Source organism: Oncorhynchus tshawytscha, unplaced genomic scaffold, assembly GCF_018296145.1.
Source record: "Oncorhynchus tshawytscha isolate Ot180627B unplaced genomic scaffold, Otsh_v2.0 Un_contig_13183_pilon_pilon, whole genome shotgun sequence".
Taxonomy (NCBI): Eukaryota; Metazoa; Chordata; class Actinopteri; order Salmoniformes; family Salmonidae; genus Oncorhynchus; species Oncorhynchus tshawytscha.
Window position 1 is genome coordinate 23,825 of NW_024608293.1, and position 15,145 is coordinate 38,969.

Sequence of the window (15,145 nt, forward strand, 5' to 3'; positions counted from 1 at the left end):
AGATGGGGCTGAGGAACCAGTAGACTGACTGGAGGTTTAGTGTTTCTCCCAGTTAGACAGATGGGGGCTGAGGAACCAGTAGACTGACAACAGGTTTAGTGTTTCTTCCAGTTATACAGATGGGGGCTGAGGAACCAGTAGACTGACAACAGGTTTATTGTTTCTCCCAGTTAGACAGATGGGGGCTGAGGAACCAGTAGACTGACTGGAGGTTTAGTGTTTCTCCCAGTAAGACAGATGGGGGCTGAGGAACCAGTAGACTGACTGCAGGTTTAGTGTTTCTCCCAGTTAGACAGATGGGGGCTGAGGAACCAGTAGACTGACTGCAGGTTTAGTGTTTCTCCCAGTTAGACAGATGGGGGCTGAGGAATCCAGCAGTACATTGCTGAGACTTAATCCTGCGCGTCGTGTACTTTTCAGAACGGTAATATTTCATTACCGCTACACAGCCATTGTTCATGCTACAGATATCCTGTCCTGTAGGGAATGCAATCTCAGAGGAGAGGGGAGAGACAGAAGGGGTTGATGGGGAGGGGGATGGAGGAGAGAGAGAGGAGAGACAGAAGGGGTTGATGGAGAAGGAGGGAGAGAGCGAGTGATGGAGAAAGGAGGGAGAGGGGAGAAGGGGGAGGGAGGGAGAGACAGAAGGGGTTGATGGAGAAGGGGAGGGAGAGACAGAAGGGGTTGATGGAGAAGGGGGAGGGAGGGAGAAGGAGGGAGAAGGGGGGGGGAGAGGGAGAAGGAGGGAAAGGAGGGGGAGAGGGAGGGAGAGGGAGGGAGAAGGAGAGGGAGAAGGAGGGGGAGAAGGAGGGGGAGAGGGAGAGGGAGGGAGAAGGAGGGGTCGGGGAGGGAGAGGGAGGGAGAAGGAGAGGGAGGGAGGGAGAAGAGAGGGAGAGGGAGGGAGAAGGAGGGGTGAGAGGGAGGGAGAAGGAGGTGGGGGGGAGAGGGAGGGAGAAGGAGGGAGAGAGGGAGGGAGGGAGGGAGAAGGGGGAGAAGGAGGGAGTTAGAGGGAGAAGGAGGGGGAGAGGGGAGGGAGAAGGGGGAGAGAGAAGGAGGGAGAAGGAGGGGGAGAGGGAGGGAGAAGGGGGTAGGAGGGAGGGAGAAGGGAGAGAAAGAGAGGAGAAGGGGAGAGAAAGAGAGGGAGAAGGGGAGAGAGAGAGAGGGAGAAGGGGAGAGGGAGAAGGGGAGAGAGAGAGAGGGAGGGGGGAGAGAGAGAGAGGAGATGGGGGAGGAAGAGAGGGAGGAGAAATGGGGGAGAAGGGGGAGAGAGAGGGAGGGAGAAGGGGGAGAGCTGAGGGAGAAGGGAGGGAGAGTAGGGGAGAGGGGGGAGGGAGAAGGGGGAGTTTCTCCCAGGGGGGGAGAGAGAGAGGGAGGGAGAAGGGGGGAGAGAGAGAGGGAGGGAGAGTTGTCTTACTTTTTTACTTAACTCTACATTGTTGGCAAAGGGCTCGTGAGTCTGCATTTCACAGTAAATTCTACACCTGTTGTATTTTGGCACACGTGACAAATACATTTGGCTTTGATAAAATTTGAGTTGAGATCAAATCAAATCAAATCAAATTTATTTATATAGCCCTTCGTACATCATCAAGTGCTGTACAGAAACCCAGCCTAAAACCCCAAACAGCAAGCAATGCAGGTGTAGAAGATGATCAGGTTATTGTCAGTCTGCATGGTCAACGCAGCACATGGAGACACCTGTCAGTCTGCATGGTCAACGCAGCACATGGAGACACCCGTCAGTCTGCATGGTCAACGCAGCACATGGAGACACCTGTCAGTCTGCATGGTCAACGCAGCACATGGAGACACCTGTCAGTCTGCATGGTCAACGCAGCACATGGAGACACCTGTCAGTCTGCATGGTCAACGCAGCACATGGAGACACCTGTGATCAGTCTGATGGTCAACGCAGCACATGGAGACACCTGTCAGTCTGCATGGTCAACGCAGCACATGGAGACACCTGTCAGTCTGCATGGTCAACGCAGCACATGGAGACACCTGTCAGTCTGCATGGTCAACGCAGCACATGGAGACACCTGTCAGTCTGCATGGTCAACGCAGCACATGGAGACACCTGTCAGTCTGCATGGTCAACGCAGCACATGGAGACACCTGTCAGTCTGCATGGTCAACACAGCACATGGAGACACCTGTCAGTCTGCATGGTCAACACAGCACATGGAGACACCTGTCAGTCTGCATGGTCAACGCAGCACATGGAGACACCTGTCAGTCTGCATGGTCAACGCAGCACATGGAGACACCTGTCAGTCTGCATGGTCAACGAGCACATGGAGACACCTGTGATCAGTCTGCATGGTCAGGGAGCACATGGAGACACCTGTGATCAGTCTGCATGGTCAACGCAGCACATGGAGACACCTGTCAGTCTGCATGGGCAGCACATGGAGACACCTGATCAGTCTGCATGGTCAACACAGCACATGGAGACACCTGTCAGTCTGCATGGGGAGCACATGGAGACACCTGTCAGTCTGCATGGTCAACGCAGCACATGGAGACACCTGTCAGTCTGCATGGTCAACGCAGCACATGGAGACACCTGTCAGTCTGCATGGTCAACGCAGCACATGGAGACACCTGTCAGTCTGCATGGTCAACGCAGCACATGGAGACACCTGTCAGTCTGCATGGTCAACGCAGCACATGGAGACACCTGTCAGTCTGCATGGTCAACGAGCACATGGAGACACCTGTCAGTCTGCATGGTCAACGAGCACATGGAGACACCTGTCAGTCTGCATGGTCAACGCAGCACATGGAGACACCTGTCAGTCTGCATGGTCAACGCAGCACATGGAGACACCTGTCAGTCTGCATGGGAGCACATGGAGACACCTGTCAGTCTGCATGGTCAACGCAGCACATGGAGACACCTGTCAGTCTGCATGGTCAACGCAGCACATGGAGACACCTGTCAGTCTGCATGGTCAACGCAGCACATGGAGACACCTGTCAGTCTGCATGGTCAACGAGCACATGGAGACACCTGTCAGTCTGCATGGTCAACGCAGCACATGGAGACACCTGTCAGTCTGCATGGTCAACGCAGCACATGGAGACACCTGTCAGTCTGCATGGTCAACGCAGCACATGGAGACACCTGTCAGTCTGCATGGTCAACGCAGCACATGGAGACACCTGTCAGTCTGCATGGTCAACGCAGCACATGGAGACACCTGTCAGTCTGCATGGTCAACGCAGCACATGGAGACACCTGTCAGTCTGCATGGTCACACAGCACATGGAGACACCTGTCAGTCTGCATGGTCAACGCAGCACATGGAGACACCTGTCAGTCTGCATGGTCAACGCAGCACATGGAGACACCTGTCAGTCTGCATGGTCAACGCAGCACATGGAGACACCTGTCAGTCTGCATGGTCAACGCAGCACATGGAGACACCTGTCAGTCTGCATGGTCAACGCAGCACATGGAGACACCTGTCAGTCTGCATGGTCAACGCAGCACATGGAGACACCTGTCAGTCTGCATGGTCAACGCAGCACATGGAGACACCTGTCAGTCTGCATGGTCAACGCAGCACATGGAGACACCTGTCAGTCTGCATGGTCAACGCAGCACATGGAGACACCTGTCAGTCTGCATGGTCAACGCAGCACATGGAGACACCTGTCAGTCTGCATGGTCAACGCAGCACATGGAGACACCTGATCAGTCTGCATGGTCAACGCAGCACATGGAGACACCTGTCAGTCTGCATGGTCAACGCAGCACATGGAGACACCTGTCAGTCTGCATGGTCAACGCAGCACATGGAGACACCTGTCAGTCTGCATGGTCAACGCAGCACATGGAGACACCTGTCAGTCTGCATGGTCAACGCAGCACATGGAGACACCTGTCAGTCTGCATGGTCAACGCAGCACATGGAGACACCTGATCAGTCTGCATGGTCAACGCAGCACATGGAGACACCTGTCAGTCTGCATGGTCAACGCAGCACATGGAGACACCTGTCAGTCTGCATGGTCAACGCAGCACATGGAGACACCTGTCAGTCTGCATGGTCAACGCAGCACATGGAGACACCTGTCAGTCTGCATGGTCAACGCAGCACATGGAGACACCTGTCAGTCTGCATGGTCAACGCAGCACATGGAGACACCTGTCAGTCTGCATGGTCAACGCAGCACATGGAGACACCTGTCAGTCTGCATGGTCAACGCAGCACATGGAGACACCTGTCAGTCTGCATGGTCAACGCAGCACATGGAGACACCTGATCAGTCTGCATGGTCAACGCAGCACATGGAGACACCTGTGATCAGTCTGCATGGTCAACGCAGCACATGGAGACACCTGATCAGTCTGCATGGTCAACGCAGCACATGGAGACACCCTGTCAGTCTGCATGGTCAACAGCACATGGAGACACCTGTGATCAGTCTGCATGGGCAGCACATGGAGACACCTGTCAGTCTGCATGGTCAACGCAGCACATGGAGACACCTGATCAGTCTGCATGGTCAACGCAGCACATGGAGACACCTGTGATCAGTCTGCATGGTCAACGCAGCACATGCAACCATGTTGATGACTATGATGCTGTTTTCACTTTGCATGGTTAATATAAATCCACTAGTGTTCTGTAGTGACACTATGGAGTTTGTGTTTCTACATCTGCAAACAGCTAGCTTGTCTTTTTGGTTAACAAGTTGGGACCTAAATCATGTTAGCCGCTAATGCTAATGCAGTCATGTGGTGACTATGCCCCTGTTCTATACCAGTGGTCTTATATGCCCCTGTTCTAGTGACCAGTGGTGTTACTACATCTGTTCAAACAGTGGTGCTTGCCCCTTTTCTAACCAGTGGGACCTAAACATGTTGCCCTAATGTTCGCTAGACCAGTGGTGTTACTGCCCCTGTTCTAGACCAGTGGTGTTACTGCCCCTGTTCTATACCAGTGGTGTTACTGCCCCTGTTCTATACCAGTGGTGTTACTGCCCCTGTTCTATACCAGTGGTGTTACTGCCCCTGTTCTAGACCAGTGGTGTTACTGCCCCTGTTCTATACCAGTGGTGTTACTGCCCCTGTTCTATACCAGTGGTGTTACTGCCCCTGTTCTAGACCAGTGGTGTTACTGCCCCTGTTCTATACCAGTGGTGTTACTGCCCCTGTTCTATACCAGTGGTGTTACTGCCCCTGTTCTATACCAGTGGTGTTACTGCCCCTGTTCTATACCAGTGGTGTTACTGCCCCTGTTCTATACCAGTGGTGTTACTGCCCCTGTTCTATACCAGTGGTGTTACTGCCCCTGTTCTAGACCAGTGGTGTTACTGCCCCTGTTCTATACCAGTGGTGTTACTGCCCCTGTTCTATACCAGTGGTGTTACTGCCCCTGTTGTAGACCAGTGGTGTTACTGCCCCTGTTGTAGACCAGTGGTGTTACTGCCCCTGGTAGACAGTGCAATCTGAAACACATCACAAACACCCAATCTTTAAATATGTGTTGGCAACTTGGCTTCTGTGCTTTGTTTTAGTGAATGGTAATGTACACCACCTTGGTCCTGGCCTCTCTCTCTCTCTCTCTCTCTCTCTCTCTCTGTCTCTCTCTCTCTCTTCTCTCTGTCTCTCTGGTCTCTCTGTCTGTCTGTCTCCCTCCTGGTCGTCTGCCCTCCGTCTTTCCCGTCCGTCCGTCCGTCCGTCTCTCCCAGTCTCTGTTACTCGCCTCCGTTCTGCCAGTGGCCGCCTCTCGCGCCGCCGCCTGCCCGCTCTCCCTCCTCTCTCTCTGTCTCTGTCTGTCTGTCTGTCTGTCTGTCTGTCTGTCTGTCTGTCTGTCTGTCTGTCTGTCTCTGATTCTCTTTCCAGTGCTGCCACTCTCTCTCTCTGTCTCAGTGGCTGGTGGAAATAGTCTCTGGGAACAACTAGAAGTGGAGCTCTCTGGTAATAGTGGTGGTGGTCTGGGGGTCTGTTGCCCTGGCCTCCCAGGTCTCTCTCTCTGCGTGGGTCTGACATGGGGACAAGGCCTCAACGTGTCAGACCTGGGGGGTGGAGGGGAGTCTGTTTCACAAGGACCCAATCGGGTTACCTCCATTTATTTCTCTCTGTCTTTGTTTGTCTGAGTCTCTGTCTCTCTCACTCTCTCTCTCGCTCCACTCTCTCTCCCTGTCCCTCTCTCCTCTCTCTCTCTCTCTCTCTCTCTCTCCTCTCTGTCCTCTCTCTCCCTCTCTCCCTCTCTCTCTGTCTCTGTCTCTGTCTCTCTCTCTGTCTCCCTCTCTCCCTCCCTCTCTGTCTCTCTCTGTCTCTCTCTCCCTCTCTGTCTCTGTCTCTGTCTCTCTCTCCCTCTCTCTCCAGCCTCACTGCTGTTGATCTGTCTCTGAGTCCACTGGGCCCAGGAGAGGAAAATCAACAACATTAGTCTGTTTATCCAGCGATCTTTCTGTTGATACTGTCTTTCTGTCTGTAGTGGTCTGTCTGTCTGTCATCCCTTCAGTCTTCTTTCTGCCCCCTGTTTCCTTCCAGCTGCCACCAGCCCCCCTCATCCCTCTCAGCTCCACAGTGGCTCATCCCTTCCAGCTCCAATAGTCTGATGGGAACCCTTCCAGCTGGAGCTGGCCCCCTCATAGTGGTGGTAGAGGGGGTCCATTGCCCCGGGCCTCCCAGGGACGTCACTCAGCCCCCATCCGTGGGTCCAGTGACATGGGGGACAAGCCCCCTCATCCCTTCCAGACCTGGGGGGTGGAGGGAGTCCCTGTTTCCATCAGGACCTATCGGGTTAGCTCCATTTATTTTCTCACTGCTAGCTCCACTCAGCCCCCCATCCCTTCTAGCTCCACCGACCCCCCTCCTCAGCCCCCCATCCCTCAGCTCCCTCTTTCCTTCCCCCCCTCCCTCCCTCCTAGCTCCACTCAGCTCCCCCATCCCTTCTAGCTCCCTCAGCCCCCATCCCTTCCCTCCACTCAGCCCCCCCCCTTCAGCTCCACTCCCTCATCCCTTCTAGCTCCACTCAGCCCCCCATCCCTTCTAGCTCCACTCAGCCCCTATCCCTTCTAGCTCCCCCTCTCCTCCCTTCTAGCTCCACTCAGCCCCCATCCCTCTTTCACTCAGCCCCCTCATCCCTCCCAGCCCCCCATCCCTTCCAGCTCCCTCAGCTTTCATCCCTTCCAGCCCACTCAGCCCCCCATCCCTCACCCCCCCCCTCATCCCTCTTTCAGCTCTCCAGCTCCCTCATCCCTTCCTCCCTCAGCCCTCTCATCCCTTCTAGCTCCACTCCCCCCCTCTAGCTCCACTCCCCCCTCATCCCTTCTAGCTCCACTCAGCTCCCATCCCTTCTAGCTCCACTCCCCCCCATCCCTCCAGCTCCCTCCCCCCCATCCTTCTAGCTCCACTCTCAGCCCCCTCCTTTCACTCTCCCCCCCCTCAGCCCTCTCAGCCTCCCTCTTTCTAGCTCCCCTCCCCCTCATCCCTTCTAGCTCTCCCTCCATCCTCTAGCCCCCCTCTCAGCTCCCTCATCCCTTCTAGCTCCACTCAGCCTCCCATCCCTTCCAGCCCCACTCAGCTCCCTCATCCTCCAGCTCCCTCCCCTCCCATCCCTTCTCTAGCTCCCTCCCTCCTCATCCCTTCTAGCTCCACTCCCCCCTCCTCCCTCTAGCTCCCTCCCTCCCTTCTAGCCCTCTCCCCCCATCCCCTAGCTCCCTCAGCCCCCTCATCCCTTCCAGCCACACTGCTTTGATGTCACTCTGAGTCCACTGGGCCCAGGAGAGAAAATCCACAACAGCATTAGAACCTTTTCTCCTCAATCTTTCTGTTGCTCCACTGTCTTCATCCCTTCTAGTGGAACACTCAGCCCCCCATCCCTTCCAGCTCCACTCAGCCCCATCCCATCCCTTCTAGCCCCATCCCTTCAGCTCCCTCCCCCCATCCCTTCCAGCTCCACTCAGCCCCCCTCATCCCTTCTAGCTCCACTCAGCCCCCTCATCCCTTCTAGCTCCACTCAGCCCCCATCCCTTCTAGCTCCCTCATCCCTTCTAGCTCCACTCAGCCCCCTCATCCCTTCTAGCTCCACTCAGCCCCCTCATCCCTTCTAGCTCCACTCAGCCCCCATCCCTTCTAGCTCCACTCAGCCCCCCTCATCCCTTCTAGCTCCACTCAGCCCCCCATCCCTTCCAGCTCCACTCAGCCCCCTCATCCCTTCAGCTCCACTCAGCCCCTCATCCCTTCTAGCTCCACTCAGCCCCCCATCCCTTCAGCTCCACCAGCCCCCCCATCCCTTCTAGCTCCACTCAGCCCCCTCATCCCTTCCAGCTCCACTCAGCCCCCCATCCCTTCCAGCTCCACTCAGCCCCCTCATCCCTTCCAGCTCCACTCAGCCCCCTCATCCCTTCTAGCTCCACTCAGCCCCCCCCATCCCTTCTAGCTCCACTCAGCCCCCTCATCCCTTCTAGCTCCACTCAGCCCCCTCATCCCTTCTAGCTCCACTCAGCCCCCATCCCTTCTAGCTCCACTCAGCCCCCTCATCCCTTCTAGCTCCACTCAGCCCCTCATCCCTTCCAGCTCCACTCAGCCCCCCCCATCCCTTCCAGCTCCACTCAGCCCCCTCATCCCTTCCAGCTCCACTCAGCCCCCTCATCCCTTCCAGCTCCACTCAGCCCCCATCCCTTCCAGCTCCACCATCAGCCCCCCATCCCTTCCAGCTCCCCTCAGCCCCCTCATCCCTTCCAGCTCCACTCAGCCCCTCATCCCTTCCAGTTCCCCTCATCCCCCATCCCTTCCAGTTCCCCTCAGCCCCCCATCCCTTCCAGCTCCCCTCAGCCCCCATCCCTTCCAGCTCCCCTCAGCCCCCATCCCTTCCAGCTCCCCTCAGCCCCCCCCATCCCTTCCAGTCTATAGTTTAGTAGAGCTAGCAGCCCCCCATCCCTTCCAGTCTATAGTTTAGTAGAGCTAGCAGCCCCCCCATCCCTTCCAGTCTATAGTTTAGCTAGAGCTAGCAGCCCCCCATCCCTTCCAGTCTATAGTTTTAGAGCTCCACTCAGCATCCCTTCTAGCTCCACTCCAGCCCCCCCCTATCCCTTTTAGCTCCACTCAGCCCCCATCCCTTCCAGTCCACTCAGCCCCCTCATCCCTTCCAGCTCCACCAGCCCCCCATCCCTTCCAGCTCCATCAGCCCCCCATCCCTTCTAGCTCCACTCAGCCCCCCATCCCTTCCAGCTCTATCAGTCCCTTCATCCTTCTAGCTCCACCAGCCCCCCATCCCTTCCAGTCCACTCAGGTTAGTCATCCCTTCCAGCTCCACTCAGCCCCCATCCCTTCCAGTCCACTCAGCTCCCCCATTTAGTAGAGCTCAGCCCCCCATCCCTTCCAGCTCTATAGTTTAGTCCAGAGCCAGCAGCCCCCATCCCTTCCAGCTCCATAGCCCCCTCAGAGCCAGCTCCCTCAGCCCCCCTCATCCCTTCAGTCTATAGCCCCCTCATCCCTTCTAGCTCCACTCAGCCCCCTCATCCCCCCTAGCATCCCTTCAGTCCATAGTTTAGTAGAGCTCAGCAGCATCCCCCCATCCCTTCAGTCTATAGTTTAGTAGAGCTAGCAGCCCCCCATCCCTTCCAGTCTATAGCCCCCTCATAGAGCTAGCAGCTCCACTCAGCCCCCCCATCCCTTCCAGTCTATAGTTTAGTAGAGCTAGCTCCACTCAGCCCCCCATCCCTTCCAGTCTATAGTTTAGCTCCAGAGCCCCCCAGCAGCCCCCATCCCTTCCAGTCTATAGCCCCCTCATCCCTTCCAGTAGAGCTAGCAGCCCCCCATCCCTTCCAGTCTATAGTTTAGTAGAGCTAGCAGCCCCCCATCCCTTCCAGTCTATAGTTTAGTAGAGCTAGCAGCCCCCCATCCCTTCCAGTCTATAGTTTAGTAGAGCTAGCAGCCCCCCCCATCCCTTCCAGTCTATAGTTTAGTAGAGCTAGCAGCCCCCATCCCTTCCAGTCTATAGTTTAGTATCCCCAGTTCCCCCATCCCCCCCATCCCTTCCAGTCTATAGCTCTCCCCCCAGAGCTAGCTCCCCTCAGCCCCCCATCCCTTCCAGTCTATAGTTTCCAGAGCTAGCAGCCCCCATCCCTTCCAGTCTATAGGTTAGTAGAGCTAGCAGCCCCCCCATCCCTTCCAGTCTATAGTTTAGTAGAGCTAGCAGCCCCCCATCCCTTCCAGTCTATAGTTTAGTAGAGCTAGCAGCCCCCATCCCTTCCAGTCTATAGTTTAGTAGAGCTAGCAGCCCCCCATCCCTTCCAGTCTATAGTTTAGTAGAGCTAGCAGCCCCCCATCCCTTCCAGTCTATAGTTTAGTAGAGCTAGCAGCCCCCCCATCCCTTCCAGTCTATAGTTTAGTAGAGCTAGCAGCCCCCCATCCCTTCCAGTCTATAGTTTAGTAGAGCTAGTAGCCCCCCATCCCTTCCAGTCTATAGTTTAGTAGAGCTAGCAGCCCCCATCCCTTCAGTCTATAGTTTAGTAGAGCTAGCAGCCCCCCCATCCCTTCCAGTCTATAGTTTAGTAGAGCTAGCAGCCCCCATCCCTTCCAGTCTATAGTTTAGTAGGCTTGCAGCCCCCCATCCCTTCCAGTCTATAGTTTAGTAGAGCTAGCAGCCCCCCATCCTTCCAGTCTATAGTTTAGTAGAGCTAGCAGCCTCATCCCTTCCAGTCTATAGTTTAGTAGAGCTAGCAGCCCCCCCCATCCCTTCCAGTCTATAGTTTAGTAGAGCTAGCAGCCCCCCATCCCTTCCAGTCTATAGTTTAGTAGAGCTAGCAGCCCCCATCCCTTCCAGTCTATAGTTTAGTAGAGCTAGCAGCCCCCATCCCTTCCAGTCTATAGTTTAGTCCCTAGCAGCCCCCCATCCCTTCCAGTCTATAGTTTAGTAGAGCTAGCAGCCCCCCCATCCCTTCCAGTCTATAGTTTAGTAGAGCTAGCAGCCCCCCATCCCTTCGGGTGGGTGGAGGTCTATAGCTGTTAGTAGAGCTAGCAGCCCCCCATCCCTTCCAGTCTGGGGTAGGTTAGTAGAGGCTGGGGGCAGCTGGGGGTGGGGTGAGGGGATCCCTGGGGGGTGGGTGGAGGCTGTGGTGGGGGGCGGGTGGAGGCTGTGGTGGGAGGTGAGGGGAGTGGAGGCTGGGGGGGGCGGGTGGAGGCTGGGGTGGGAGGTGAGGCTGGGGACGGGTGGAGGCTGGGGGTGGGGGGGAGTGGAGGCTGGGGGGCGGGTGGAGGCTGGGGTGGGAGGTGAGGGGGAGTGGAGGCTGGGGTGGGCGGGTGGAGGCTGTGGTGGGAGGTGGGGGCGGGTGGAGGCTGTGGTGGGAGGTGGGGGAGTGGAGGCTGGGGTGGGCGGGTGGAGGCTGTGGTGGGAGGTGAGGGGGTGGGGGCGGTGGAGGCTGTGGTGGGAGGGAGTGGAGGCTGCGGGGGCGGGTGGAGGCTGTGGTGGGGAGGTGAGGGGAGTGGAGGCTGGGGTGGGCGGGTGGAGGCTGTGGTGGGAGGTGAGGTGGGAGGTGAGGCTGTGGTGGGAGGTGAGGGAGTGGAGGGGGGCGGGTGGAGGCTGTGGTGGGAGGTGAGGGGAGTGGAGGCTGGGGGGGGTGGAGGCTGTGGTGGGAGGTGAGGGGAGTGGAGGCTGGGGTGGGCGGGTGGAGGCTGTGGTGGAGGCTGTGGTGGGGGTGAGGGGTGGGGGGCGGGTGGAGGCTGTGGTGGGAGGTGAGGGGAGTGGGGGCTGGGGGTGTTGGAACATTGCTAGATGTGGGAACATTGCTGCGGGGACTTGCTTCCATTCAACCACAAGAGCATTGGTGAGGTTGGGCACTGATGTTGGGCGGTTAGGCCTGGCTCGCAGTCGGCGTTCCCAATTCATCCCAATGGTGCTTGATGGGGTTGAGGTCAGGGTTCTGTGCAGGCCAGTCAAGTTCTTCCACACAAATCTCGACAAACCATTTTTATATGGACCTCGCTTTGTGCACGGGGGCATTGTCATGCCGAAACAGGAAAGGGCATTACCCAAACTGTTGCCACAAAGTTGGAAGCACAGAATCGTCTAGAATGTAATTTTATGCTGTAGCGTTAAGATTTCCCTTCAGTGGAACTAAGGGTCCTGAACCATGAAAAACAGCCACAGACCATTATTCCTCCTCCACCAAACTTTACAGTTGGCCCTATGCATTGGGGCAGGTAGCGTTCTCCTGGCATCTGCCAAATCCAGATTCTTCCGTCGGACTGCCAGATGGAGAAGTGTGATTCATCACTCCAGAGATCGTGTTTCCACTGATCCAGAGTCCAGAAGAGGTGAGCTTTACACCACTCCAGCTGATGCTTGGCATTGCGCATGGTGATCTGAGGCTTGTGTGTGGCTGCTCAGCCATCGAAACCCATTTCATGAAGCTCCCGACGAACAGTTCTCGTGCTGATGTTGCTTGTTGATGAGGGTTACAACCGAGGACAGATGATTCAGCACCCGGAAGCCCCGTTCTGTGAGCTTGTGTTGCCTACCACTTCACGGCTGAGCCGTTGTTGCTCCTAGACGTTTCCACTTCACAATAACAGCACTTACAGTTGACCCGGGGCAGTTCTAGCAGGGCAGAAATTTGACAAACTGACTTGTTGGAAAGGTGGCATCGTGGAGAGGAGGCAGCGCTGAGCCTCCTGGACTAGCTCAAACTGTACATGCTGAGTCAGCTCACATAGGAATGAATGGTGTTACGTGATGGATGGCTTTGGCCTTAGTTTCTCCAATCATTGGTTCCCCTCAGACAAGACCTCACGCAGGACCACTAGAGCCAGACGTCTACAGGGGCAGAGGGAGGGTGAGAGGTCATGCTTGGCTTTCCGGTGCCCTAACCCTCCGTCCCTACTTACTTTCTGGGTAGGGGGTCCCCCCTCTCCTGTCACTCAATCTGGCAGGGCTTCTCTGCCGGGCGTCATCTCCTCAGGGCAACAGCTGAGCTGACACGCCTGGAGGCCAGACAGAACATTCCACCTCCAAGCCCTTTACCTGCTACCTTCCCCAGACCCTCCCCAGGATCCCTCCCAGGATCTCTCCCAGGAGCCCCACCTAGACTCTCCCCAGGACCCCCTCCCCACCCATACCCAGGAGGCCCCCTAGACCCCCCAGGAGCCACCTCCCCCAGGACCCCCCCCACTTAGACCCTCCCCAGGACCCCCCACCCATACCCTCCCCTCCCAGGAGCCCCCACCTAGACCCTCCCCAAGAACCCCCCCCCAGGAGCCCCCTACCCCCCAGGAGGCCCCTAGACCCCCCAGGAGCCCCACCCCCAGGACCCCAGGAGGCCCCTCCAGGAGCCCCCCCAGGACCCCCCAGGAGGCCCCTAGACCCTCCCCAGGACCTCCCCAGGAGGCCCCTAGACCCTCCCCCAGGAGCCACCCAGGAGCCCTCCCTCCCCCCCTCCTAGAGCCCCTACCCCCCAGGAGCCCCCCTAGACCCCCCCAGAGCCCCAGGAGCCCCCAGGAGCCCCCAGGAGGCCCCTAGGCCCAGGGCCCCCAGGAGCACCCCCAGGAGCCCCAGGGCCCCCCAGGAGCCCCCAGGAGCCCCCAGGAGCCTCCCAGGAGCCCCCCAGGAGCCCCCCCCAGGAGCCCCCAGGAGCCCCAGGAGCCCCAGGAGCCCCAGGAGCCCCCAGGAGCCCCCCAGGAGCCCCCAGGAGCCCCCAGGAGCCCCAGGAGCCCCAGGAGCCCCAGGAGCCCCCAGGAGCCCCCCAGGAGCCCCCAGGAGCCTCAGGAGCCCCAGGAGCCCAGGGAGCCTCAGGAGCCCCAGGGCCCCAGGAGCCTCAGGAGCCCCCCAGGAGCCCCAGGAGCCCTCAGGAGCCCAGGAGCCCCCAGGAGCCCCCAGGAGCCCCCAGGAGCCTTCCCCAGGGAGCCCTCAGGAGCCCCAGGAGCCCCAGGAGCCTCAGGAGCCCCCAGGAGCCCTCAGGAGCCCCCAGGAGCGCCCCCCCAGGAGCCCCCCATACTGATTGTCACTGTGTCAGATCCCTGTGTTTTATCTGTATTTAAATGTCTGTCCGTAAACACGCAGCGTTTTGAAGTGACGGAACGTTTACAAATGAAGTGTGAGATAATCAGACTATAATCTCTGTCTTATTGTTGCCCTGTTTCTATAATTCACAACCTTGATGAGGTATTTATTATTCCTCCACATTCTGTTTACCAGTTCCCACTGAGCTGGGGCCATGGCGGCTCAGTGAGTGGTGTGTGTGTGTGTGTGTTAGGAGCTCAGTGAATATTTTCACCAGACAGTCTGTTTTGGCATCACTGTGTTTACTTTAGCCCACCGACCAACCGACCGACCGACCGACTGGGGGAAACACATTCATTCAGTCCATGTTTAAATGTCATCTTCATTACTACACCAACACCACAAGCAGAGGACTGGTCTGATCACATCCTGTCAAACCTGGAGGTTAAAATGGGATGGCTTGAGAGTTGTCACAGTATAACAGGGGGAGGAGGAAGGGGGGGGAGGGACAAGGAGGGAGGGATGAGGGGGAGGAGGAAAGGAGGGGGGGAGGGGGAGGAGGAGGGGTAAGAAGAAGGGAGGGGGAGGAAGGGAGGAGAAGGGAATGGGAGGAGAAGGGAATGGGAGGAGAAGGGAATGGGAGGAGAAGTAGAAGGGAGGAGAAGGGAATGGGAGGAGAAGTAGAAGGGGAGGAGAAGGGAATGGAGGAGAAGTAGAATGGGAGGAGAAGTAGAAGGGGAGGAGAAGTAGAAGGGGAGGAGAAGGGAATGGGAGGAGAAGTAGAATGGGAGGAGAAGTAGAAGGGGGAGGAGAAGGGAATGGGAGGAGAAGTAGAAGGGGAGGAGAAGTAGGGGGAGGAGAGGTAGAAGGGAGGAGAAGTAGAAGGGGAGAGAGGTAGAAGGGAGGAGAAGTAGAATGGGAGGAGAAGTAGGAGGGAAAGGGGAGGAGAAGTAGAATGGGAGGGAAGGAAGGAGGAGAAGTAGAAGGGGAGGAGAAGTAGGAGGGGAGGGGAAGTAGAAGGGGAGGAGAAGTAGGAGGGAAGGAGAAGGGAATGGTAGGGAGGAGGAGGAGAAGTAAGAGGGAAGGGGAGGAGAAGGGAATGGTAGGGGATGAGGAGGAGAAGTAAGAGGGAAGGGGAGGAGAAGGGAATGGGAGGGAGGAGGAGGAGGAGAAGGAGG

The 15,145-nt window shown here is 57.3% G+C and overlaps 1 protein-coding gene across 1 annotated transcript; it reads left to right on the plus strand.

Moving 5' to 3' along the window:
- Positions 1 to 12,704: 12,704 nt before the first annotated feature.
- On the plus strand, positions 12,705 to 13,965 carry LOC121843427 (proline-rich protein 2-like). Its single transcript, XM_042313009.1, has 4 exons — positions 12,705 to 12,804; positions 13,009 to 13,094; positions 13,185 to 13,355; positions 13,411 to 13,965. Exons 1-4 carry the CDS (start codon positions 12,705 to 12,707, stop codon positions 13,963 to 13,965), a joined length of 912 nt encoding a protein of 303 aa, XP_042168943.1.
- Positions 13,966 to 15,145: the final 1,180 nt, after the last annotated feature.